The sequence below is a fragment of the Rhinatrema bivittatum genome, chromosome 1 (assembly GCF_901001135.1).
Source record: "Rhinatrema bivittatum chromosome 1, aRhiBiv1.1, whole genome shotgun sequence".
Classification (NCBI taxonomy): domain Eukaryota; kingdom Metazoa; phylum Chordata; class Amphibia; order Gymnophiona; family Rhinatrematidae; genus Rhinatrema; species Rhinatrema bivittatum.
In genome coordinates this window covers 652188364-652214600 of record NC_042615.1, presented here as the reverse complement: position 1 = coordinate 652214600, position 26237 = coordinate 652188364, and the positions used below count along the sequence as shown (strand labels likewise).

General features: G+C 40.3%; 1 protein-coding gene across 1 annotated transcript in view; it reads left to right on the top strand.

The window, feature by feature from the left end:
* Window positions 1-26237, top strand: part of FAM81B (family with sequence similarity 81 member B) — a 222653-nt gene that overhangs the window by 5445 nt on the left and 190971 nt on the right. The window contains exon 3 of the mRNA XM_029573123.1: window positions 18196-18261. Coding sequence (XP_029428983.1) covers window positions 18218-18261 — 44 coding nt within the window. The 5' untranslated portion in view covers window positions 18196-18217. The remainder of the gene's footprint in view (window positions 1-18195; window positions 18262-26237) is intronic.

Below are 26237 nucleotides of genomic sequence, written 5' to 3'. Positions count from 1 at the left end.
CACTGTTTACCTTTTTTCACTGTGAAAACTGACCATTTAATCCTCCTCTCTGTTTCCTGTCTTTTAACCAACTTGCAATGTGGAATATTGACTTTTAAACCACCCATAGTAATAGGAATAGTGTTAGCCTTGGACTATTTTGTTTTATTTCTCAGACCTCTGCAAGTCAACAAAGATGGTTGATTATGCTTTTAGTGGCTAATAATAGTGATACCGTGCCTTACTCCCCTCCGCGCTGTGTTTTTCTGGGGGGGGTTTCTCTTCTTCCCTGTCCTTTTTTATTTTCTGTTCAGATTTGGATAAATGGAATCTCTTCTACTTCATCCAGAAATGAAAGAAGCTTCCTTTTCTGATTTATATTTAAGGTATTCCCTTTTAAAATTTGCATGTTGTTTTTTTTCAGCACACTCTGATTGTTAGGAAGTGATGAATCCTAAGACATTTAAGGCATGAGAGATATTACCTGCTTTTGCTCTTATCCATTATGAAATTATCCCTAAGCATTTAGGGTAGGGTTTTTTTTTCCTGTTTCCTATTATATATACAAACAATAAGGTAAATTATACTCAGAAAATGTATATTGTTTGTTTACTATTGAGAAGGATTTAATCAGTGGCTGCTGTTTAATCTATCAAACACGTTTTGTGACAGTAGAGATGAGCCAAACTCCTCCCCCCCCCCCCCCCTTTTTTTTTTTTTATCCCGGGGAAGAGTGTTTCTGTGAAAAGAAGATTTGAAGATCTCAAGATTTCTACAAGGGATGTTAGTCCTTGGAGCAACTATCATATGTGTGTTTTTCTTTTTATTTCTAGTATTTGTTTGTATCTCTTTGTGTGCAAGGAGATTCTTATCCATGAGTTTGGTGAATCAAAAGGTGTGGGCAGATGATCTGTGTATATGTTTGTTGGGATGGGAGGAAGTTGGACCAGAGCAGAGCTTCTGTTGCCTTTGGTTTTCATTCATACCTCTGAGCACCTAGGCCGGGGGGGCGCTTAGATTGTCTTTGGTGGATAGGTTTGACAATAAATGTATTCTAACTGATTATGGCTGATTTCAACATGCTTTCTCACAATGTAGGAGGTATTCACTCCCCCATCAAGAGAAAGAAGCTATTGTCCTTATATAATAGAGAGAAATCTCATATTGTATTTCTGCAGGAAACTCACCTAAATGATGTAGAGCCCTTGAAGCTCAAGCGTGAGTGGGTTGGTCAATGGGGGTTTTTTCGTCTTATTCCAGTTGGTAACGTGGAGTGGCTGTTTTAATTCCTAAAAACTTGCCCTATATTTTAGGGAAAAAAATTACAGGTCCAGAAGGTTGCTTCCTTCTCCTCAGTGGAACTATATATTCAAAAGAAAATTGTGGTCTGTAATATTTATGCTCCTAATCTATATAGCCACAATTTCTTCACAAAACAAATTACAGAACTGTGGCAGTTTTCTCCGTATCAATATATTTTGGGAGATGATTTTAATTTAGTGGTCCGCATTAAAGTAGTAAGAGTATTCTTAATCAATTACTCTTTCATAGAGAAATTTGACAAGTGTTTAACTTCCGCAGTCAACTATTTCATGTTGGTAATAAAGCAAGTAAACTATTGGCTCTATGATTAAAAACACCAAAACTAAAAACTGTATTTTGAAAATGCAGAATTAGCAAGGTCAGTCCTTTCATAGTACACCTGAAATAACCAATATTTTTGTAGATTTTTATAAGCAACTGTATTCTGCACAAAAGGACACTAAGCCAATTCGTAAGGCACAACAACGCAAAATAAATGAAGGTATCTATTTCCGGTTGGAAAAATTTGGCTTGAACATAACATAAGAACATAAGAATTGCCATACTGGATCAGACCAAGGGTCCATCAAGCCCAGTATCCTATTTCCAACAGTGGCCAATCCAGGCCATAAGAACCTGACAAGTACTCAAACATTAGACAGATCACAAGCTACTATTGCTTATTAATTACCGTAATAGCAGTTTATGGGTTTATCCTCTAGGAACTTATCCAAACCTTTTTTAAACCCAGTAACACTAACTGCTGAAACCACATCCCCTGGCAATGCATTCCAGAGTTTAACTATGCGCTCAGTGAAAAATAATTTTCTTTGATTTGTTTTAAATGAACTACTTGCTAACTTCATGGCATGCCTCCTGGTCCTTCTATTATCTGAGAGAGTAAATAGCCAATTTACATTAATTTGTTCAGGTCTTTTAATGATTTTCTAGACTTCTAGCATATCCCACCTCTGTCGTTTCTTCTCCAAACTGAACAGCCCTAACTTCTTTAGCCTTTCCTCATAGGGCAGCTGTTCCATGCCCAATATCATTTTGGTCATCGTTCTCCGCACTTTCTCCAGTGCAGCTATATCCTTTTTATTTATTTATTTATTATTATTATTTTATATACCGACATTTGATCTCAATTGAGATATCACATCGGTTTAAATTCAGGTACTGTAGGTATTTCTCTATCCCCAGAGGGCTTACAATCTAAGTTTTTGTACCTGAGGCAATGGAGGGTAAAGTGACTTGCCCAAGGTCACAAGAAGCGACAGCAGGACTTGAACGCTGGTCTCCTGGTTCGTGGTCCACTGCTCTAACCACTAATGCGGTGTCCAGAACTGCACACAGTATTCAAGGTGCGATCTCACCATGGAGCGATACAGAGGCATTAATATATCCTCCATTTTATTTTCCATTCCCTTCCTAATAATTCCTAATATTATTTGCTTTTTTGATCACCACAGCACACTGGGCTGACGATTTCAGTGTATTATTCACTATGATAACTAGATCTCTTTCCTGGGTGGTAACTCCTAAGATAGAACTTAACATTGTGAAACTACAGCAAGGGTTATTTTTCCCTATATGCATCACTTTGCACTTGTCCACATTAAATTTCATCTGCCATTTGGAAGCCCAATCTTCCAGTCTCACAAGATCCTCCTGCAATTCATCACAATTCACTTGAGATTTAACTACCGGTACTCTGCATAATTTTTGTGTCATTGGCAAATTTGATCACTTCACTCGTCGCACCTCTTTCCAGATCATTTATAAGTATATTAAAAAGCACTGGTCCAAATACAGATCCCTGAAGCACTCCACTGTTTACCTTTTTCCTCTGTGAAAACTGACCATTTAATTCTACTCTCTGTTTCCTGTCTTTTAGCCAACTTGCAATCCACAAAAGGACATCACTTCCTGTCCCATGACTTTTTAGTTTTCTTAGAAGCCTCTCATGTGTGCCTTTGTCAAATGCCTTCTGGAAATCCAAATATACAACATCTACCGGTTCGCTTCTACATAGTGGTACAAGACAAGATGGCCAATTTTGCCTCTTTTATGCTTACTTGCCATTTAGCCTCTAGTTTTAAAACGTAAGGCAGACCCACTAATTCAAGGCCTAATTATAGGGAAAACTGAAACAAAAAGTCTCTTTACTGACGACATGTTGGTCTTCTTACAAAACCCTCTAGACTCTATGTCTCTCTCATTACAGTTGATAGAACAATTTGGGACATTTGTGGCTTAATCTTTCTATAGCTGAAGCCATGCCTGTTTCATTAAACACTAAGGGGTAGATTTTCAGACGAGCGCGAACAGCCTACTTTTGTTTGCGCTCCAGGCGCAAACAAAAGTACGCTGGATTTTAGTAGATACGCGCGTAGTCGCGCGTATCGGCTAAAATCCTGGATCGGCGCGCGCAAGGCTATCGATTTCGTATAGCCTGCGCGCGCCGAGCCGCGCTGCCTACCCCCGTTCCCTCCTAGGCTGCTCCGAAATCGGAGCAGCCTAGAAGGGAACTTTCCTTTGCCCTCCCCTCACCTTCCCCTCCCTTCCCCTACCTAACCCACCCGCCCGGCCCTGTCTAAACCCCCATCCTACCTTTGTCGGGGGATTTACGCCTCCCGGAGGGAGGAGTAAATCCCCGCGCGCCAGCGGGCCTCCTGCGCGCCGGGCCGCGACCTGGGGGCGGGTACGGAGGGTGCGGCCACGCCCCCGGGCCGTAGCCACGCCCCGTACCCGCCCCCAAAACGCTGCCGACACGCCCCCGCAACGCCGCGCGCTCCGGCCCCGCCCCCCGACACGCCTCCCGACACGCCCACTCCGAAAACCCCGGGACTTACGCGAGTCCCGGGGTTCTGCGCGCGCCGGTGAGCCTATGTAAAATAGGCTCACTGGCGCGCAGGGCCCTGCTCGCGTAAATCCGCCCGGTTTTGGGCGGATTTACGCGAGCAGGGCTCTGAAAATCCGCCCCTAAATGTTCCTGGCCAGGTAAATGGGTGTCTTCCTACATCAAATACCTGGGGTATTTATACCACAAGATGTGCCTATGTTATAAACATCACACCCACAACTGTGGAAATTTAGGAAAAATTGCAGGCCTGGAGGGATTTACCTATTTCTTTTTTTGGGAGATGTGCTCTTTTCAAGATATCCTTTTTCCTAAAATACTATATAAGCTTCAAATGCTCCCCTGCTGGCTCACCAATAAAGATATTAGCAGACTTCAATCTTTGATTACTTCCTTTATCTGGAGGGGAAATCCAGCCAGAATCAGTTATGCCAAACTCACCCATAGTAGGAAATATGGGGGGGCTGAATTTACCAGACTTCTGCCTTTACACCATGGCATGTCAGATGAGATTTGCTTGGAGTGGTATTCAGGGAAGTTCAAATTTGATGTGCCTAACCTAACTGTGGATTTGATCAAACCATACACACCAGAGGGACTCATGCATATTCAATTTTCATCATTGCCTAACAATATCAAAAATCAAGTTTTAATCAAACTGGTTTTGCAAGCATGGCGATTTCTCTGTCATTGATGGGAAATGACCTCATAGAAATATAGAAACATAGAAACTTAAAAATGACAGCAGAAAAGGACCAAATGGTCCATCCAGTCTGACCAGCAAGCTTATGTAGCACCAGCTGTGCCATAAAGGTATCATCAGGGGGTATCATCTGACTTGCAAGTTGTCCCCCATACTTATTTTCCCAAACCAGTAAAGTCAGAGCCCTTGTTGATTTCTGTCTGAGTCCAATTCCCCTTTATTATCTCTTTCTATTGAAGTAGAGAGCAATGTTAGAGTTACATCACAAGTATAAGGTTTATTGGTTAAGGGTAGTAACAGCCGCATCAGCAAGTTTTCCCATGCTAGTTTGTTTTCCCAAACCATAAAATTCATGTCTTTGATGGTTGCTGTCAGAAAATTAATTCTCCTTTTCCTCTTTTCCCCCTGCCATTAAAGCAGAGAGCAATAATGAGTTGTATCAACAGTATAAAGGCTTGTTGGTTAAGGGTAGTACCGCCATACCAGCAAGTTATCCCCATGCGCTCTTTTCACAATTCCATCCTCAAGCCTTGTGTTTATCCCGTGCCCCTTTGAAAACTTTCACCATTTTTGTCTTCACCACCTCCTCCAGAAGGGCATTCCAGGCATCCACCACCCTCTCCATGAAGATATAATTCCTGACATTGGTTCTGAGTCTTCCTCCTTGGAGTTTCTTTTTGTGACCCCTAGTTTTACTGATTTCTTTCCAATGGAGAAGGTATGTCAAATGTGTATCATTAAAACCTTTCAGGTATCTGAAGGACTGTATCATATCTCCCCTGTATCTCCTCTCCTCCAGTGTATACATATTTAAGACCTTCAACCTCTCCTCATTAGTCTTTTGATGGAGACCCCCCACCATTTTTGTCACCCTTCTTTGGACCGCCTCCATCCTCTGTCCCTTTTGAGATATGGTCTCCATAACTGAGCACAATACTCCAGGTGACGCCTCATTGAGTACAAGGGGATTATCACCTCCTTTTTCTTACTGGTTAATTCCTCTCTCTGTGCAGCCCAGCATTCTTCTGGCCTTAGCTATTGCCTTTCACATTGCTTCGCTGACTTCAGATCGCAAGACACTATCACCTCAAGGTCCCTCTCTTGCTTGTTCACATCAGCCCTCCCTCCCCCCCCCCCCCCCCCTCCATCATCACATACAGCATTTTAGGATTACAACATCCTAGATGCATGACTCTGCACTTCTTGCATTGAATCCCAGCTGCCATATCTTGGGCCACTATTCAAGCTTCTTTAAATCATTTCTCATTCTCTCCACTCCTTCCAGCATGTCTACTATGTTGCAGATCTTAGTATCATCCACGAAAAGACAAACTTTACCTTCTATCCCTTCTGCAATGTTGCTTACCAAGATGTTCAGCAGGACCAGTCCTCCACTTAACTCCATTCTCTCTTCAGAATCGGTTCCATTTACCATCACATGCTGTTTTCTATCCATCAACCAGTTTGTAATCCATGCCACCACCTTGACAATCGCTCCTGGGCTTCTCATTTTATTTACAAGCCTACTAAGCAGCACCATATCAAAAGCTTTGCTGAAATCCAAGAGGTTCACATAAAGCTCTCTTCCTCAATCCAATTCTTTAGTCTCCCATCAAAACAATCAATCAGATTTGTCAGATAAGACCTTCCCCTGGTGAATCCATGCTGCCTGGGGTCCAGCATTCCTCCTGACTGTAAATAGTTCACTATCCTTTCCTTCAGCAGAGTCTCCTTTACTTTTCCCACCACCAAGGTGAGGCTAACAGGCCTATAGTTTCCAGCCTTCTCTCTGCTCCCACTCTTGTGATACGGAACCACCACCGCTCTTCTCCAATCTCTTGGCACCACTCCTGTTTCCAGGGATCTATTGAACAGGTCTTGCAGCGGACTTGCCAGCACATCTCTGAGCTCCCTCCGTATCCTGGGATGAACCTCATCAGGCACCATGGCTTTTTCCACTTTCAGTTTTTCTAGCTCTTCCTATACTTTCTCTTCCATAAATGGAGTTTTGTCTATTCCACCTCCCTCTAATGTCTTGTTAATTAGTGATGGTCCTTCTCCAGGGTCTTCTTTAGTGAACACAGAACTGAAGTATTTGTTTTAATATTTCTGCCTTTTCTTTGTCTCTCTCCACACGTTGATCCTTGTCACCTTTCAATTTCACTATACCACTTTGGAGCTTTCTACTTTCTCTGATGTATCTGAAAAATATTTTGTCCCCTCTCTTTACCTCTTTGGCAATCCTTTCTTCTGCCTGACTTTGTTTTCTTGATTGCTTTTTTTGTCTCCCTCAGTTTCACCAGATATTCTTCTCTTGCTTTTGCTTACTTTTCTAACATATAGATTAGTTGCCTTAGAAATTGCTCCTTTTAGTTTTGACCACTGTTGTTCCACATCTCTAATTTTCTCCCAGCCTTCTAGTTCTGCCTCCAGGTACTTCCCCATTTCAACAAAGTCTGTATTTTTGAAGTTCAAAACTCAGGTCTTCGAGTGACTTCTCCGTATCCTATTTGCAATATCAAACTATACCGTTTGATGATCACTGGTGCTAAAGTGGGCACCCACCTGGCCATTAGAGACATTGTCCCCGTTAGTGAGCATTAAGATGAGTATAACTCCCTGCCTCATGGGTTCCATTACCATTTGTTTGAACAGAGCCCCTCAACGACTATTAAACTGACTTATTTGATTGGTAACCCAGAATTTGAGCCAGGTCTATGTAATTCAATGTTCCATGTCTGGAACAGTAGGGGATTGCATGAAATTTCACAATTCTATTGTAAGGGGCAATCCTCCATTTTTTCCTTTGAGCAATTGCAGACACAATACCAGCTTCCACACAAACACTTCTTTGCTTATTTGCAAACCAGGCATTATATCAATAAGCAATTAGTTAGAAACACAACACTGTTTTTAGAAGACTCTTCCATTTCTTTATTTCAAACATTAACATGTTCTCATAACTGTCTTTCTTTCTGGTATAGACAGCGTATCCTTAAGCAATCAGCTGATATCTGTGCCCACCGTCTGCATTTTTGTCTTGTGGCATTGGTAGACACATTTCTGCAAATAGTATAATCACATTTTTTAAAGTGGCATTTTATACAATTATAGATTCCAACTTCCAAGAAATGTAATTTAAAATCTTTCATCACAATTATACAGATATGGTTAAAGCTCACAGCATATGAATTACGGATTCAGAAACAAGCATTAGGTTCTCCATGGAAAGGGGAACATTTATGCATACCTTTTTATTGTGTCCCAAGATTGTGCCTTACTGGGGATGCTGTTTCACCAGATTGAACAAGTGGTTAAAAAGAAACCACCATTTGACAGGCTATTTTTACTCCTGGGAGACATTAGCTGGGCAGTGGGCATGCCACATGGGCATCACAAATGTATCCGTATAGCTGTATTGGTAGCTAAATGGAGCATTCTACAGCACTGGATTAAGCTTGTTTCTCCTACACTCTCTTTGTGGAGGCAGAAGATGCTGTCATGGATGCAGTCAGAAAGGCTGGGAATCGTTTTATTTACAACTGACTCCGGATTGCTTGACCTCCTTGAACGTGGCAGGTTACTCACCAAACTGGTTAGACTAATAAGGCACTCTTATGCTCTGGTTTGGTTGTATATTGGTGTGAATGGTTATGTGATGTGAAAGTCTGAATGATGCATGTTTGAGCTGTCCTCCTGTAGTACTGTTATAGTTACCTTTGATTTTAATTTGGCTGTTGAAAATAAATAGAAGAAAATGCATTGTGATATGTAAATATAGAGATATGTTGTTAAGTTGACTATTGTATATCCTAATGCTATATAAATAAAACTGGGGAAAAAATAAAGTTATTTGGCTACCTTTCAGTGGATAACTTTCACCTAACCAGTTATCTTTTGAATATTGTCAGTTAGGAGCAAAGTTATCCAGTCTCATGTGACCAGATAAGGTTAAAGTTAATTCGCTATATTCAAAAAATCCCTCCTCCCTATTTACTCACTCACTGATTCAAAATAAAAATTACACAATGACACCCGCTATTTCCTTCTCTCCCTCCCTAACCATCTCATCCTGGTGGTACTTTGAAAATCTCATCTTCAGCCCAGATTGTGTTATTTTGCTACTGCAACCCAGGCACAGCCCAGGTGATCAATGCTGGAAGAGTAAACTACCAGCCTTGCTAGTCACATAGCTAGGCTGCTAGTTTACATTTCCAGTACTTATCACCTAGCAACGCTACAAGCACTAGGCCCGGGTCGTGGTAACAATGTACTTCTGCAGCGTCATGTAACTGGCTCAATAACCTGCTCTTAGCTGCATCTATCGATAGCCAACTAACTCAAAATAGTAGAGTTAGCCAGATAAGTTCTTTGGCTATCTAATCCCGGCCCTGAAACACCCCCGAAATACCCCTTACTTATTCAGCTAAATCTCTAGATAAATACAGGGAATATTCAAAACTCGCCATTTGGCCAGATAACTTGTAAGTTGTCTAGCTAAATGACTTTGAATATTGACTCCAAATCTAATTAAAACAAAAAAGGTAGTACAAAAATTCTAAAATCTATTGAAAAATATGCTTAGCCTAAGATGGGATCTATGCACTAAAATTCATACTATTTATTTTTAGCATGTATCCATTAAACTTTTTAGCACGTTTGTCACTTTCCATGCTAAATGTCACTTTGCCCATACATCAAAAAGTAACTACATGCACTAACATTTAAAAAGAGATAGAGCAACTTTTAAACCAGACAATGGGGGAAAGCCAACAGTCGCTCAGAAGTGCATGGATTCTGTGGAAGGTATCTTTCAAGATACTTGCAAAACAGGGAAATTAGAATATCCCAATAGAGAGGCTGTGGTAAGGGTGAAGTAAGCAAGATGAATTTAAATAAAGAATACACAGATATAAATACTCCAAACTGCTTCTATCATCTGCCAATAAGCTGGATGCAAATACAAATAGAATTAGAAATATAAATTAAAAAAAACACATTTTAAAATGTCCATATATGAATGCTAAAATATATCCAGTTAAGTGGGAAAGCTCAAAAAAAAGAGTCTGGCATGGGTTCACAGCCTGAAGCACTCTTCTTCCCCCCCCCCCCCCCCCCCAATACCCCAACCCATTAAATAACGCTTGGGCCCCTCCGAGCAGACTTTGCCAATCCTCCTAAACCCCTCTCACTGAATAAACTGCTAGGGGTCGAGGGTCAGCCTCCCCCTTCCTCCCCCTTCTTCCCCCTCCACTAACCCTCCCCCTCCCACCCTCCCAGCATCTTCTCAAAAGCCTATCGTCTGCTACTGTGATCCCTGGCTGGTGTTTCTAGTTGCTATGTATGAAGTTTAACACTCCCCCACCTGTATGGGATTATTCAGTGGTGAAAATCAGCAAAGATTTCTAACCAATTCATTTGTGTGGAAACATCATTTTCAACTGATTTGATATATTATTTAATCATTTTGCAATATGATCATTTATATGTTTAAAAAAAATTAACAGGGGAGCCAAGTTGGCGGCAAGCTTCTAGCAGCAGCACAGCGCTGCTCCTATTGCCTCTGAATCTGCTTTTCGGATTAAAAAGAAAAATGCCTCCTAAACGTAAGGGCCGATGAGGGTATTTCCCACCATACCATCAACTTTGCCTGGACAGCGAACCATCCCAGAGCTAGCCGCGGTTTACCAGAGAGGGGACTCTAATACCCCGTTGATGGAGTGGCGTTGGGAGATTCTTTCGCATTCAGGGATACTTCTCTTAGCCCCCCAGATCTACGGAATCCACTGGCGCCAGGAACCTTAAACCTCACCGCAACAACGAAGCTGGAAGCAAGACTGAAGAGTACTGCAGGTGTTTTGGAGGGAGCCAAAGTGGTGAGGCAAGGCCCAGAAACAGCGGCGGAATCTGAGAATCCGGAAGCACCAGGAGCAACAGCTTTGAATCCACTGGACCCCGTTGGAGGTGGTGAGTTGCCTCGAGTGGAGGAGGTTGTGGGTCTAGGTGTGGAGAAAGACCTAGGAGGACAGCTGGGGGACATGGTGAATAAGGATTTAATATAACCGGACATGGTTACCCTTGAATCCTTGTGGAAACTGGTTGCCTCAGAATGGCCCTATGTTTCAAGGGCTAACGAGGCAGTTGAATTCGTTGTCCGGGAAGTTGGACAAAGTGACCCTAGGTCATGAAAAATGACTGCAAGAAAATACCAACAAGATAATTCAAATGCAAAAGGAGGTGAAGTTGACGCAGGATATTTGTAATATGTTAGTCCAAGACAAACAAGCTGTTAATAGAAAAATGGAGAATTTGGAGAACAGACTGAGAAGGTCAAACATAAGGCTTCTGAATTTCCCCAAAGTGATAGGGGAACAACCTCGACTAACACTGAAATATATGTTGGAAGTATTAAAGATACCAATTGAAAGTTTACCTTCAGTAAATAAGGTCTATTTTTTTTTACCATACAATAGATCTAATGAGAGAAATCCACCACAGCTTGATCTAAATAATCTTACAGAGTTCTTGGAATCGTCAGCTGAAATATATGAAAGAGTGACGACTCAAGGAAGAGGGTATTGTTAATATCCTCCCCCACTGAGGATCAAAGTAAAACTAGATATATTAATTGATTGAGCTGGTGAATATAAATCTTGTTATGCATAAGTTTGAAGCAGGATCAATAATTTTTTGTGACTCCCTATTTTCTTATTTCTCCTCCCCAAAGAACAAGATTGTGGTCTAAATAATGGCTTTTGTTACTTGTATGGATGAAAATTATTTTGAATATAATGTTTCTGTTTTTCTGAACAAAGATTACTTTGTTAATTATGTAAAACTGCATTAATAAATAAAAAATAAAAAAAATGTACAGATATTTTATTCATTGGCCACTGTTGGAAACAGGATGCTGGGCTTGATGGACCCTTGGTCTGACCCAGTATGGCATTTTCTTATGTTCTTATGTTCTTATTACTTATTATATTTTTTAGCTATTGTTTGGTGCAACTTTCCAGTTTAATTGTTAATAACAAACCTTGTAGAAACTTACCTAGTCTGACTTGAAATAAACTAGTTTTCGCTGGTACAATGCTTTGGAAATTAGCTTAATTAATAAGAACATAAGAACATAAGAACATAAGAAATTGCCATGCTGGGTCAGACCAAGGGTCCATCAAGCCCAGCATCCTGTTTCCAACAGAGGCCAAACCAGGCCACAAGAACCTGGCAATTACCCAAACACCTAGAAGATCCCATGCTACTGATGCAATTAATAGCAGTGACTATTCCCTAAGTAAACTTGATTAATAGCAGTTAATGGACTTTTAGAAGAATATGTACAGTGGGGCAGATTTTCAAAGGGAAGCGCGCATGTTATAAAATCAGGCGTAGATTTGTTCATGCCAGGTTGCACAAACAAATCCATGCCCATGCGTAGATTTTAAAATCTGCCCCTAAGTTAAACTGAGAATTATTCTGATTTACAATTGCACTATTTGCAATATTTTGCTGAAAATGGATAAAAACTAATAAACCAAAAAATAAAAGGCAAAAAAAAAATGAAAAAACAAACAAACAATAACAACAACTAAAAGTGAGAGATTGAGCTCTGTCACTAGTAGGTCCTATCTTATGGAATGGAATTCCTCTTGAATTAAGAATTCAGCAAAATCATAAATTATTTAAAGGAATGCTAAAAACATGGCTTTTTAAACAAGCATTTTGTAAGGAACAGGAAAAATAAATATTGGCGAGACAGTTATGGAATCTTTTTAACAACAAAACTATTATTTATTATTATTTTTTTATTATTATTTGATTTTAAATACATAATTGCAGTTATGGTGTTAATGACCTCCCTCCAGCAAAATGTACAAAACCTTGGTGTCATTATCAACAACCAATTCAACCTAAAAACCTTCATCAATACAACCATAAAAGAATGCTACTACAAGCTCCATGTACTCAAAAAGCTCAAACCACTCCTTCACCTTAATGACTACCGCACAGTCCTTCAATCCACTATATTTTCAAAAATCGATTACTGTAATGCCTTCTTACTAGACCTCCCCGCCTCAACCCTTAAACCCCTCCAAATGCTACAGAACGCAACTGCAAGAATTCTAACAAGCACCCGTAAAACAGACCATATTACGCCTGTCCTCAAGGAACTTCATTCGCTCCCAATTGTCTTTCGTATCACCTACAAAAGCCTCTCTATTATTCACAAAACCATCCACAACAACAACATCCGCTGGCTTGATAATTCCCTCCGCCTACACACATCCAGCCACCCTACCAGATCTGCCTATAAGGGAACCCTTCATACCCCCTCCCCCAAGTCCACGCACCTCTGCACAATAAAAGACCACGCCTTCTCTCTTGCTGGACCCACTCTCTGAAACTCCATGCCGACTGATCTTCAGCTAGAGCCAAGTACACATTCAAGAAAAAAACTCAAGATGTGGCTATTCAAACAAGCTTTCCCTGAATAGTACCACCACCCCCACCCCCCCACCTCTATACTAGACCCTTGTAGAAGACTTGAAACCTTTCCCCTTTAATGTTCTTGTTTTATTATTTCTGTAAATCTCTCCACCTTATCTCCCCCTACACTGTACTTGTATTAGTACTCCTGTAAATTGTCCACCCCCTATACTGTACTCTGTATTCCCCTTCTTTATCTGCTCCATACTTGTAAAAATACTGCTCCGTAAATTCTCCCACCTTGTTTTCTTACCTCCGGACCTATGTACATACTTCCGTAAGTTTCCGCCCCTCCATTATATTATTACTGTACCCATTTTTCGTTCTATTAACCATTCCCTTCCTAATAATTCTTAACATTCTGTTTGCTTTTTTGACTGCCGAAGCACACTGAACCGACGATTTCAATGTGTTATCCACTAAGATGCCTAGATCTCTTTCTTGGGTTGTAGCACCTAATATGGAACCTAACATTGTGTATCTATAGCATGGGTTATTTTTCCCTATATGCATCATCTTGACTTATCCACATTAAATTTCATCTGCCATTTTGATGCCCAATTTTTCAGTTAAATCATTGCTAAAATTAAGACTGCTACTCACCCATGTGACCCAATTCCAGCTACGTCTTGAAACAAGTACACTGTGTTATCACTCCGACAATCACAACCTTAATTAATCATTCTCTCTCAGAAGGAATTCAATCTGTAAAGAAACCAGAGATTGTACCACAAGGGTTAAAACAAGCTGTTCCTTAAAAATAAAACTGGAAGAAACAACGATTGGGACAACTATCATCCAATATCCAATTTATCTTTTCTATTAAAAGTACTTGAAAAAGTAATATTATACCAAGCTGTAAATCATTTGGAAGACCAAGATATTCTCTTCAGATTCAGATTTAGGAAACATCGTTCAACTGAGACACTACTCTCATGAACAGACTCTGTTTTACGAGGATTTGATGTGGATGAATCTTATTTTCTCGTGCTAATCAACTTAACAGCCGCCTTTGACACTGTGGATCATCCTCTGTTGTGCCATCAGTTGAGCAACATTGGGATCAAAGGTAGTGTTCTCTAATGGTTCTCTTATTTTCTGTCTAATAGAACACTCCAAGTCAAACTGGGCAATCACATATCTGATACTTTCCATATTGATACAGCTGTTCCTCAAGCTCAGTATTATTAGCAACACTATTCAATATTTATATGCTCCCATTGTGCAAATTACTGGTGGATTTAGGAATTACATTCTCCCTGAATGCTGATAACATACAGTTTTACATTCCATTCTCCAAATCATTTGAAAATACAGTATCAACACTTTCAACCTGCATGAAAGCAATACAGCAGGAACGATCACAACTTAAACTAGCATTAAACCTTAAAAAGACTGAAATAATTTAAGTAGAAACTCTTTGACAGCTAAACCACTGGAAAAGACCTGGGTAATTTTAAAATTACTCCTTCAAATCAGGTATGGGATTTAGGTATCTAGCTAGATGAGAACCTTACTATGAAAAAGCACATCAATAAATTAGGGGTAAATTTTCAAAACCTTACGTGCATGGCAGAGCTTATGCGTGCCGGGCCAATTTTCAAAGGCCCGGCCACGCACATAAATCCCCGGGATGAGTGTAAGTCCCGGGGCCTCAGGAAAAGGGCGGGGAGGGGGTGGGGAAGCCTGGAGGGCAGGGCGTGGCTAGAGGCACCCAGCACAGCGGCCATTTGCCGCTGTGCCGGAGGATCGCGTGCTGGCAGGATGCATGCAACTTGCTCCTGCCCTAAGGCAGGAGCAAATGGTAAGACAAGGATTTGGGGGTGGGGTTAGGATAGGGCTAAGGGGTGGGAAGGTTAGGGGAAGGGGTAGGAAGATTAGTATAGGAGGTAGGGAACTACGGAAGGCCGCGGGCATCGGCACATGCAGGTTACACAAATGTGTACCCCCTTGCACGCGCCGACCCCTGATTTTATAACATGCGCGCACCGGTGCACGCATATTATAAAATTGTGTATCCATGTGTATGCGCCGGGTAGTGTGCACACATGGACGCACGCAAATTTTTAAAATCTACTCTTATATCAATACAGGTTACGCCAAGTTGAGCATATTACATTAGTTGAAACCTTTATAAACGTTTGAAGACTTCTGAACTGTATTGCAAACTCTAATTTTCTCAGACCTAGACTACTAAAACTCCTTATTCCTTGGTCTTCCCGCATGTCTCTTAAAACCATTAGAAGTACTACAAAATGCCTCAGCAAGACTTTTGTTAGGAACTGGGAAATCTGATCACATTACACCCTTGCTGATTTCACTGCACTGGCTGCCAGTACAATCCCGAATCTATTTTTTTTTTTAATTTATTTATAATATTATTACAAATAATCACTTCAATATCATTCATTTCAAAAATAACATTTGAAATTCGATCTCTTCAGTTTCAACATAATTAGGAAAACAAATACAACAAATAGAAATACATTTCAAATATATTTATGTTGAACTACCATCATAATTAATTTTAAATTTTTCATCAGGAGTATTAATATTACATCTGAGAATCAATGGAGAGGATATATGGAGAAATTTTACCTGAAATTATTATTACTAAATTAGGTACATTACCACAGTTATTTATTTTATATTGCCTGACACCTAGGTTACCACTGGGGAAGAGGTAATTGGCTCTCTAGCGACTATGAATTGGGTCAGTTGTTCCACCAAATTAAAACTAAAGGATTCATTGCCTCTTTTAATTAAACATCTACATGGATATTTCAAAAGAAAAGAAAAACCCAAAGTTTAAACTCTGGGTTTTAATGCCAAAAATTCTCTTCGCTTACTGCGAGTAGCTGGTGCAAGATCTGGGAAGATTTTTACATCTTGTCCCATATAGGAAATCGGGAATTTTTGAAAGTAGTGCTTCATTAATTTGGTAATATCCCCAGTGGTTACTAATGATACAATTAAAGTATTCCTGTCAAGAACCTGTAAAGTTGAGTCTTCCAGAAAGCCAGTGAGGTTTTCTGGAATAGTCACTACCGGGTCAGAAGATCTCTTTTTAACAAAGAAACATGAATTAACAGAAGGAATTTCATTTTCCGAAAAGCCAAGTATCTCAGTTCTGGTTAGATTTGTTGCTTATAGTTTAAAATGACTGCCAAAAGGAAAGGGAAGGTAAGGGTGTTTCCCTCAGAACCCCTGCCCCCCCTTTTACAACTAGAAATAGACCGCTTTATGACACAGTTTAAAAAAAGAGGACCACGAGGAATCCTTTGGAGGCCTCTTGGAAGGAGAACAAGCGGCCTCCCAGGAAGAGGCTTCCCTCAGCCCTGTCTATCGTCCGTCTCCCTTCCAACGAGGAACAGGTGGAGGAACTGAATCTTTGCCCACCGATGAGGAGGTGCAAAAGATTACATCTGGGGGAGTAACCCCCGCCTTGATATCGGGAAGAGAAGGAGTTGAGGAGATTCCTCTTGGAATAGGGGAATCCTCATCATCCCTTATAGGTCCACAACAACGATCTCCTCAACCCGAGAATGCCGTGGAAGTACGGCCTTTAACAACAAGGCCAGAGACAGTTACATTGGGAGCCATCTGGGACTTGGTAAGTGGCCTGAATGCCACTGTGAATAGGTTGGAAGGGAAACTTGATAATGTTGCTTCTAATTTACAACAACAGGTTTCCACTATGCAGAATCAAGTAATCGGTCTTACTACCAGAGCTGATGAAATAGAACGAAAGATAGAAGTGGTTAACTCTGTGAATAATAAGCTTATTAGTGATTATTTAATATGTTCCAAACGTTTAGAATACCTTGAAAATAATGTTAGACATTTAAATGTCAGGATTGTTAATTTCCCCCAAATTGTAGGTGAAACTGTATTTCTATCTTTAAAGAGATTTTTCTCTGAGATCCCGAATCTATTTTAAAGTATTATGTATTTATTTATTTATTTATCTTATATTGATTTATAGACCGATATTCTGGTTATCAATCATACCGGTTTACAATCCAAATAAATTAAGTAAAATAAATGTGAAACATATGCATTATTTAAAATAAGCAATCATAAACTAATACAGCATAGCAAATAAATAATAAAACACAATTAATAATTATCAAATTAATATTAACATTTGTATTCAAAATAATTCATTCTAGTAACACCGGTATGATAGGTGTGACATTACAACCATATGCACTGCAGCGAACAATAAGATCTCAAAATAAATGTCTACTGATTGTCCTCACAATATAGAGCATACTCCTGACGCATGTAAGAGTTCGTGTGTTTTCCATAGTGGGTCCAAAACTTTGGAATTCCCTACCTGAGATGTTACATTTGATATTAGAAAGAGATTTAAATGTGAGCTAAAAACATGGCTGTTCAAAAATGCATACAACCTAACTTAAAACATCAGAATGTAGAGATCTACAATAACAAGAAGGACAAGAGATTCTAATTGATGCATGAGGAACAAGTTTAACGAGAGATTGTAAGAAGCTCAATACAAGGTGGCACAGGTGCTGACTAATATGTGAAATTTGTTACTTTATCTTATTTCCTGTACTTCCTGCCTTATGTGCTAGATCTTTATTTAATATGCATTGGAACACTTCATTTGATAGAACATGAATGCTACCTCTGTAACCCATCATTATTTGCTGATTTATAGCTATGAATGTTATTTTGTAAACCGTTGTGATCTTTGCATGGAACAATGGTATATCAAATGTCTAAATAAATAAATAAATGTATCTGCATTTGCAGAGCATTACTATAGTGGATACCATGCTTTAAAAAAATTATGTTATACCAATAAAGACATTTGAAATGGTCTTTGCTCTAGGTCAGCTTTAATCCAGCAGAAGATGTCAAGTGAGAATGCTGTGCAACTAGTTCACTATCCTGACAAGTAAGTAAATCTATCTATACCGTATTTACAGCCATCAATTCCAGTCACTGGCATTCACTGCCTCAAGACTCCAAATACACAGCACCAAATGTATGGCAACAATGCTGTGCAAGCCAAAATACGTTGATTTAAATTTTGAAGTCATTTTATTTTTGCCATAGTTTCATGGGAATTTTGATGTTCTTCAAAAATAAAAGTCCTAAATGGAAAAAGGTAGGAAACCACTACACACTTCAAAGTGATATTATAAATGAACATCTCCAAGTGCATGCCTATCACAACCCAGCACGAACAAGAATATGCATTGAAATAATCCTTCAGTCCAAAGCTTGGCTCAGGCCCTTTGTTTCTGGCTCCAAAGAGCATATACAGTAACGAAGGCTGTTTGAGTATTACACAAATGTGTGCTTCCTTAATGTGCAGCAAGAAAACCACACCTAAAAGAAACCCTCTCTACCCTCTAGCACACAGAATGAAAGGAGCATAAAGCAAACAGGTACATTGGGACAGTCAAATGAGAAGTAGGCAAACATTGTACATAAGGTGATCTGTGACACACACATCTAAAGCCCCAACCTGCCATATCAGCATGTCAGACAGAGTCAGACAATAAGTGAAAGCACACGCTCAGCCACACACAAATGTATTTGTTTAAAATATTTATTACCCACTCCTTTATAGTTTGGAGCAGGGTACAGGTTACATACATAAAATTCAGTATAATAAATAAAATGAATTGCAGAACAAATAAATGGACAAATATAACTGGTCATTATTTAGATTTATCCCTTGGTTCAAAATTCAGATGGAGCATAAAATAAGACCAGAGTATTAACAAAAGCCTATGATGGTAGGTCAAACGCAGCTTGGAAAAAATGAATTTTTAAAGTTTTTTTAAAGGCTTTTGGTTCCTTACATAAGAACATGCCATACTGGGTCAGACCAAGGGTCCATCAAGCCCAGTATCCTGTTTCCAACAGTGGCCAAGCCAGGTCACAATACCTGGCAAGATCCCAAGGAGTAGATAGATTCTAAGCTGCTTATCCCACGATTAAGCAGTAGATTTCTGCAACTCTATCTTAATAATTCTTAATGTACTTTTCCTCCAGGAACTTGTCCAAACCTATTTTAAAAACAGTTATACTAATAGCTTTCACCACATTCTCTGGCAACGAATTCCAGAGCTTAATTATGCATTGAGTAAAAAAAATATTTTCTCATATTAGTTTTAAATGTATTAGTCAATAATTTCATTGTGTGTCCCCTGGTCTTTGTACTTTTCAAGAGAGTAAACAACTGATTAATGTTTACTCGTTCCATTCCACTCATTATTTTATAGACCTCTATCATATCTCCCCTCAGTCGTCTCTTCTCCAAACTGAAGAGTCCTAACATCTTTAGCCTTTCTTCATAAGGGAATTGTTCCATCCTCTTTATCATTTTGGTCACCCTTCTCTGTAACTTTTCTTAATCTGTTATACCTTTCATGAGATGTGATGACCAACAATACTCAAGATGAGGTCGCACCTTGGAGCGATACAGAGGCATTATGATATTCTCTGTTTTATTCTTCATTCCTTTCCTAATAATCCCTAGCATTTTATTTGCTTTCTTGTCTGCTGCTGCACACTGAGCAGAAGATTTCAACGTATTTTCAACAATGACACATAGATCCTTTTCCTAAGGGGCGACTCCTAATGTGGAACCTTGCATTTTGTAGCTATAATTTGGGTTACTCTTCCCTAAGTGCATCACTTTGCACTAGTCTACATTAAATGTCATTCTCCTAGTTTTGCAATGTCCTCTTGCAATTTCTCACAATCCTCTTGTGATTTGACAACTTTGAATAGTGTTATATCATTGGCAAATTTGATAACCTCACTTGTTCCAATTTGCAGGTCATTATTAAATATATTAAAAAGCATTGGTTCCAGAACAGATCTCTGTGGCACTCAATATTCATCTGTCTCCATTGGGAAAATGTAACATTTATCCTTACTCTCTGTTTTCTATCTTTTAATTAGTTGGCACTACACAATAGGACACTGCCACCTATTCCACAACTTTCTAATTTCCTAAGACGCTTCTCATAAGGGACTTTGTCAAATGCTTTCTGGAAATCCAGATACACTGTATCAACTGGCTCACCTTTATCCACATGTTTACACCCTCCAAAAAATGAAGCAAATTTGTGAAGCAAGCTTTCTCTTGGTTAAATCCATGTTGGCTTTCTCCCATTAAACTAGGCCTATCTATATATTCAGCAATTTTGTCCTGTATGATAGTTTCTACCATTGTGCCTGGAACAGACATCAGACTCATTGGTCTATAATTTCCTGGATCATCCCTTGATCCCTTTTTAAAAATGTGGCATTACATTGGCAACCCTCCAGTCTTCAGGTACCATAGATGATGTTATTGATAGTTTACAAATTTCCAGTAGCAGTCTCACAATTTCATTTCTCAGTTCTTTCAGCACTTTGGGTTGTATACCATCTGGTCCAGGTGATTTGCTACTCTTTAGTTTGTCAATTTGCCTTAGTACATCTTCCAGGTTCACTGAGATTTTTTTCAGTTCCTCCGAATCATCACCTTTGAATATCATTTCTGGCATGGGTATATCTTTCACATCTTCCTCAGTGAATACTGAAGCAAAGAATTCATTTAGTCTCTCTGCTATCGCTTTCTCATCCGTAAGTGCTCCTTTTACCCCTTGATCATCTAATTGTCCAACTGACTCCCTTGCAGGCTTTTTATCTAGAATGTACCTGAAAAAGTTTTTATTATGAGTTTTTGCTTCCATGGCAAGCTTTTTTTCAAATTCTCATTTTGCCTTCCTTATCAGTACTTTGCATCTGACTTGCCAGTGCTTATGATGTTTCTTGTTTCCTTCATTCAGATCCTTTTTCCATTTCTTTAAAGATGTTCTTTTAGATATTATAGCCTCTCTCACCTCACCTTTCAACCATGCCGGTAGTCATTTAGCCTTTTTTCCACCTTTTCTAATGCGTGGAATACATCTTTTCTGGCTTCCAAGATGGTATTTTTAAACAACATCCATGCCTGAGCTAAACTCTTAGGGGTAGATTTTAAAAGGGTGCGTGCGCACGTCCATTTCCACGTGCTACCCGGCGCGCGCAAGGGGGGTGCACAATTTTGCACCTTGCGCACGCCAAGCCCATGCTGCCTTCTCCCGTTCCCTTCTCCTTTACCCTACCTTCCCTTCCCTTCCCCTAACTCTCCCGCCCTCCAGCCCTAAGCTAACCCCCCCCCCAAAAAAACGTGTCTTACCCAGTTACGCCTGCCTTGGGCAGGCGCAAGTTGCGAGCGCCAACCAACTGCCAGCACGCGATCCCGGCAAATGGCCGCTGTGCCTGAAGGCTCTGGCCCCACCCCCGGACTGCCCCACCCCACCCCTTCTTGTAAGCCCCGGGGCTTTACGCACGCCACCAGGTCTTTTAAAAATAGGCCCGGCTCGTATAAGGCCAGTTATAGGCGTAACCTTTTGAAAATCCGGCCCTTAACCTTTGCAGTTTCTTCTTTCAGATTTTTTCCTAACCATTTCCCTCATTTCATCATAGTCACCTTTTTGAAAGTTAAATGCTGTCATGATAGATTTCTTTTTTGCAGTCCCTCCAGTTATTAAGTAAAATTTGATAATACTGTGATCACTATTGCCAAGTGGCTCCAATATTGTTACCTCTCACACCAAATCATGTGATCCACTAAGGACTAGGTCTAAAATAGTTTCCCCTATTGTTGGTTCTTGTACTAGCTGCTCCATGAAGCATTTATTTCATCTACGAACTTTCATATTCACCTAGTCAGTACTGGAGTAATTGAAATCACTCATTATTATTGTGCTGCTAATTCTATTAGCTTCCCTAATTTCTTTTAGCATTTCATTGTCTGTTAGTTCATTCTGGTGTGGTAAATAGTAATACACCCACATTACTATTTTATTCCCTTTTTCACCTGGAATTTCTATCCATAAAGATTCAACATTATATTTTGCTTCCTGCAGAATTTTTATCCTGTTTGACTCTATGCCCTCCTTAACATATAGTGTCACCTCTCCACCAATTTGATTCATCCTATCATTTTGATATAATTTGTTCCATCGGTTATCCTCCTTCCACTAGGTCTCTGGGATGCCAATTATATTTACCTCTTCATCCAGTGCTATACACTCTAACTCTCCCATCTTATTTTTTAGACTTCTATCTATATAGACATTTCAAAGTATGCTTCTTGTTTGTATTTACAACCTGCTCATCAGTTGACAGGGATAATTTGGAATCTTTCTGCACTTTACTTAAAGGCATCTGGTCCCCTTTGGCATTTATTGCAACCTCTCTGCTGGGATGCCCTATTTTCCCTGTTCTCTTCAAAGATACTTCATTCCAAACCATACGTTTCTGAGCGACTATCAGCTTTCCCCTGTCATCTAGTTTAAAAGCTGCGCTATCGCCTTTTTAAAGGTTGGTGCCAGCAACCTGGTTCCACTCTGGTTAATGTGTAGCCCATCCTTTCGGAAAAAGACCCCCCTTCCCCAAAACGAAGCCCAGTTCCTAGCAAATTGCCTATTCCACGCATTGAGACTTTGGAACTCTGCCTACCTCTGGGATCCTGCATGTGGAATGGGGAGCATTTCTGAGAATGCTACCTTGGAGGTTCTCGATTTCACTTTTGCCCTAAAGCATATAGCTGTGGGCAAAGAATTCCATCGCACAGGACCTGCCACGGCAAAGGCTCTCTCCTGAGCCTCATCTAAATTGTGACTTTTGTGGATGAAATGTCTAATAGCCCTTGGTTGGATGATTAGAGAGTACATGCAGGAGTGTAAATTTTGAGTGAAGAAGTAATCCAGAGGGAGAGGTCATGTTATTTAATAAAGTGAAAATGATGGCTACTAGTTTATGTTGAACACGCCAATAGACTGGTAACTAGAGTAATGAATTGAGAACCAGAGTGATATGATCACATATTGCTACACCAGTGAGCAGTCGGACAGCTGAATTCTAAAGGATTTGAAGAGATTGTACAAATTTTGCAAGAAGACCAGTGTATAGAGAGTTACAGTAATTGAGACTGGATAGTGCTGGAGACTGAAGGATTGTACGAAAGGCTTCATGATCAAGAAATGATTTTAAATAGTATAGTAAACGTAATTTGGCAAATGAAACCTGAACAACTGGTTTAATATTAGAATGCATGGATAAGGCAGGGTCTAATGTCACCCCAAGGTTTCAATCCTTCTTAGAAATGGGGAAGTAATCTCTGTTGAACAATTAGACCTGTGGAAGATTATTTGTAGGAAAACATGAAAGAATCATAATCTCAGACTTATCAATATTGAGAGGAAGTTTATTTTATCTTAGCCAACTTTGAATAGTGAATGAACAATGTACTCCCAACTACACAGTGAGAACTCAGATAGATTTTAATGGAAACTGAATGTCATTTGCGTAACTCCTGTAATGAATTTGAAGGCTCCCAAGAAAACAGCATAAAGGTGTTAAATAAATGTTGAAATGCTTACAAGGCCGAGCTTTGGGGAACTCCTGTCTTAATGAAGGACTAAGTGGAGGTCTTAGAGTTTATTCTCACCTGAGAACAGGATCAGCCAGCCTTAATGCAAGGAAGCCGCCACACAAGAAAACAATGCATATGCTAAGGAATGTATTCACTGGGTAGCCACAATGACCTTCCAAAGTTGTTTTCCAAGTTTGCTATAATCCTGGAGGCCATCCTTTAATCGCTTGGGTACTGGGGAATCCACAGTCTCTCCATCCTGATTGTTGGGGGTTTCTAGTCATTCCGAGAAAAAAAAACACACACAAGAGTAAACACTATGTAGTAAATGGTCTAGTAAAGGTCAGAACTCAGATTATTTCTTGATCACTGTTACTCTCCCAGAATTGCATACAATTTAGAAACCTACAAAAATTATGCGATAAAAATGAACTGACCCTCCCAAGGATGGAGGCACGCGGTTCCTGAGTGGTTCTCCCTTGCCTAGGTGTAGGTTAAGGATCACACTCAGCAGTAGAATTTTATTGTCAGTGTTAAGGCTTTGTATACAAAGGAGAAGGCAGACAGAGTCTTATTGAAAGCTCTTCTGACAATACAGCACAGAACAAAAGTGGCACAGTACCAAGCTTATAGGTCAATTAATTCTCGGTAACATGCAGGTGTAAAACCACATGGTAAGGTTCAAAAACCACACGGTAAACAAGGAGTCATGCACAGTTAGAAATGCTGGGTCCATTAAACTGCAAGATCAAAAGAAAGCTCTGCTATCAATGTACACTTCAGAAGTGAAGGTACCCTTTACCAGTCGCAGGTATAGAAAAGGTCACTCACCTTGTGTAAAGCAAGGATTACATCACTGGTTTGGCCGACCACAAACATCCTATCCAGCTCTATACTAGCTAAAGCCATAGGGGTAGATTTTTAGAGGTACGCCCGATTTTATAACATGTGCGCGCAGGCACCTTCTCTTCCCCTACCCCTCCCTGCCCTTTCCCCCCGCCCTTTCCCCCCTACCTTTCTCTTCTTTTTTTTTTTTATTTCAAAAGTTACTTCAGCCCTGAGGCTGAAGTAAGTTGCGCGCGCCGGCAGTCGGCGCGCGATCCCCGGCACAGCGGCAAATGGCTGCTGTGCTGGGAGCCTCTGGCCTCACCCCCCCTGCCCCCGGATCGCCCCTTTAGTAAAGCCCCGGGACTTAGATGTGTCCCAAGGCTTTACGCACGTTGCTGGGCCTTTATAAAATAGGCCTGCCATGCGTAACTCCCCCCACGTACGTAAGGTTACCCAGGTAATGTTAGCCAGGCATATTCAGTGGGAGAGACCTACTCGGTTAAGTCCTGCTGAGTACCTCCACTAAAAAAAAAAAAAAGGTTTTGCTGACTGCCCCGTACTATAGACCTTTAAATTTTGTCATTGCACAATGAATGGATGCTCCACAGCATCCCCAGCCCATCTGGGGAATGGAAGATATGTCAATAATCCAATAATCCAAAGAAGCATAAACCATGCACATATACAAATCCTCAGGAACAATGGTGCAGGAAAGAGTTCTCACTTCCACAGAGTAGATGAAAATGTTATATTTATTCAAAAATCGCAAAATAGAAAAAGTTCATTTATGGCAACTCCATCAGTGATAACACAAATCTCTTGAAGTCCCCCGACACGGTCCCGTGTTTTGCACTTGCTGCATCGGGAGGGACCAATATGCAGTAACAGTCTACAATATAACAGAGTAACAAGGTGGGTAAATAGTGGAAACAAAAGACTACGGTGAAATCATTACACAGACTATCACATACCTTTAAAGTTAGTCTCCGGAGCGCAAGCGCCCTCAAGCTTGACAGCCATTTAAAACACAAAAAAGGCGCGAAGGGTAACTTCTCGCGGGATATGACTGCTGGCGGAGCTATTCTCTCAATAGAACAGGTGCCATTCTATGTCTTTATAAAGTCCTTTGGGAAAAACAGTATCGAGGGTAAAAATCCATCGCTGCTCCCTCCGACCCAGTATGCCAGGGAAGTCCCCTCCCCGATAGGGGCACGGGACAACTTCTAGCACTAGAAAAGAGAGAGCAGAGATGGAATGGCTGGATTGTAACCAATGAGTGACCAGGGGTTTATCCACTCTAAGGGACCTGATGTTCGAGCAATGTTCGATCATGCGTGTCTTAATCATGCGGGAGGTTTTTCCAATGTAAAGGAGGGCACAGGGGCATTTAATGACATAAATAACCCCTCTTGTGGTACAGTCGGAAAAGGAAAAAAGTTTAAACACCCGTCCAGTCATAGGGTGGACAAATTCTGAAAGAGTCTCAGTATGACTGCACATTGTGCAGCGCCCACAGGGTCTGTGCAACCCATGCGCACTAGACCGATCAGCTGAACAAGAGGCAGCCGTATGAACCAGCCGATCCCGTAAGTTTCTCCCTCTCTTGAAAGTAA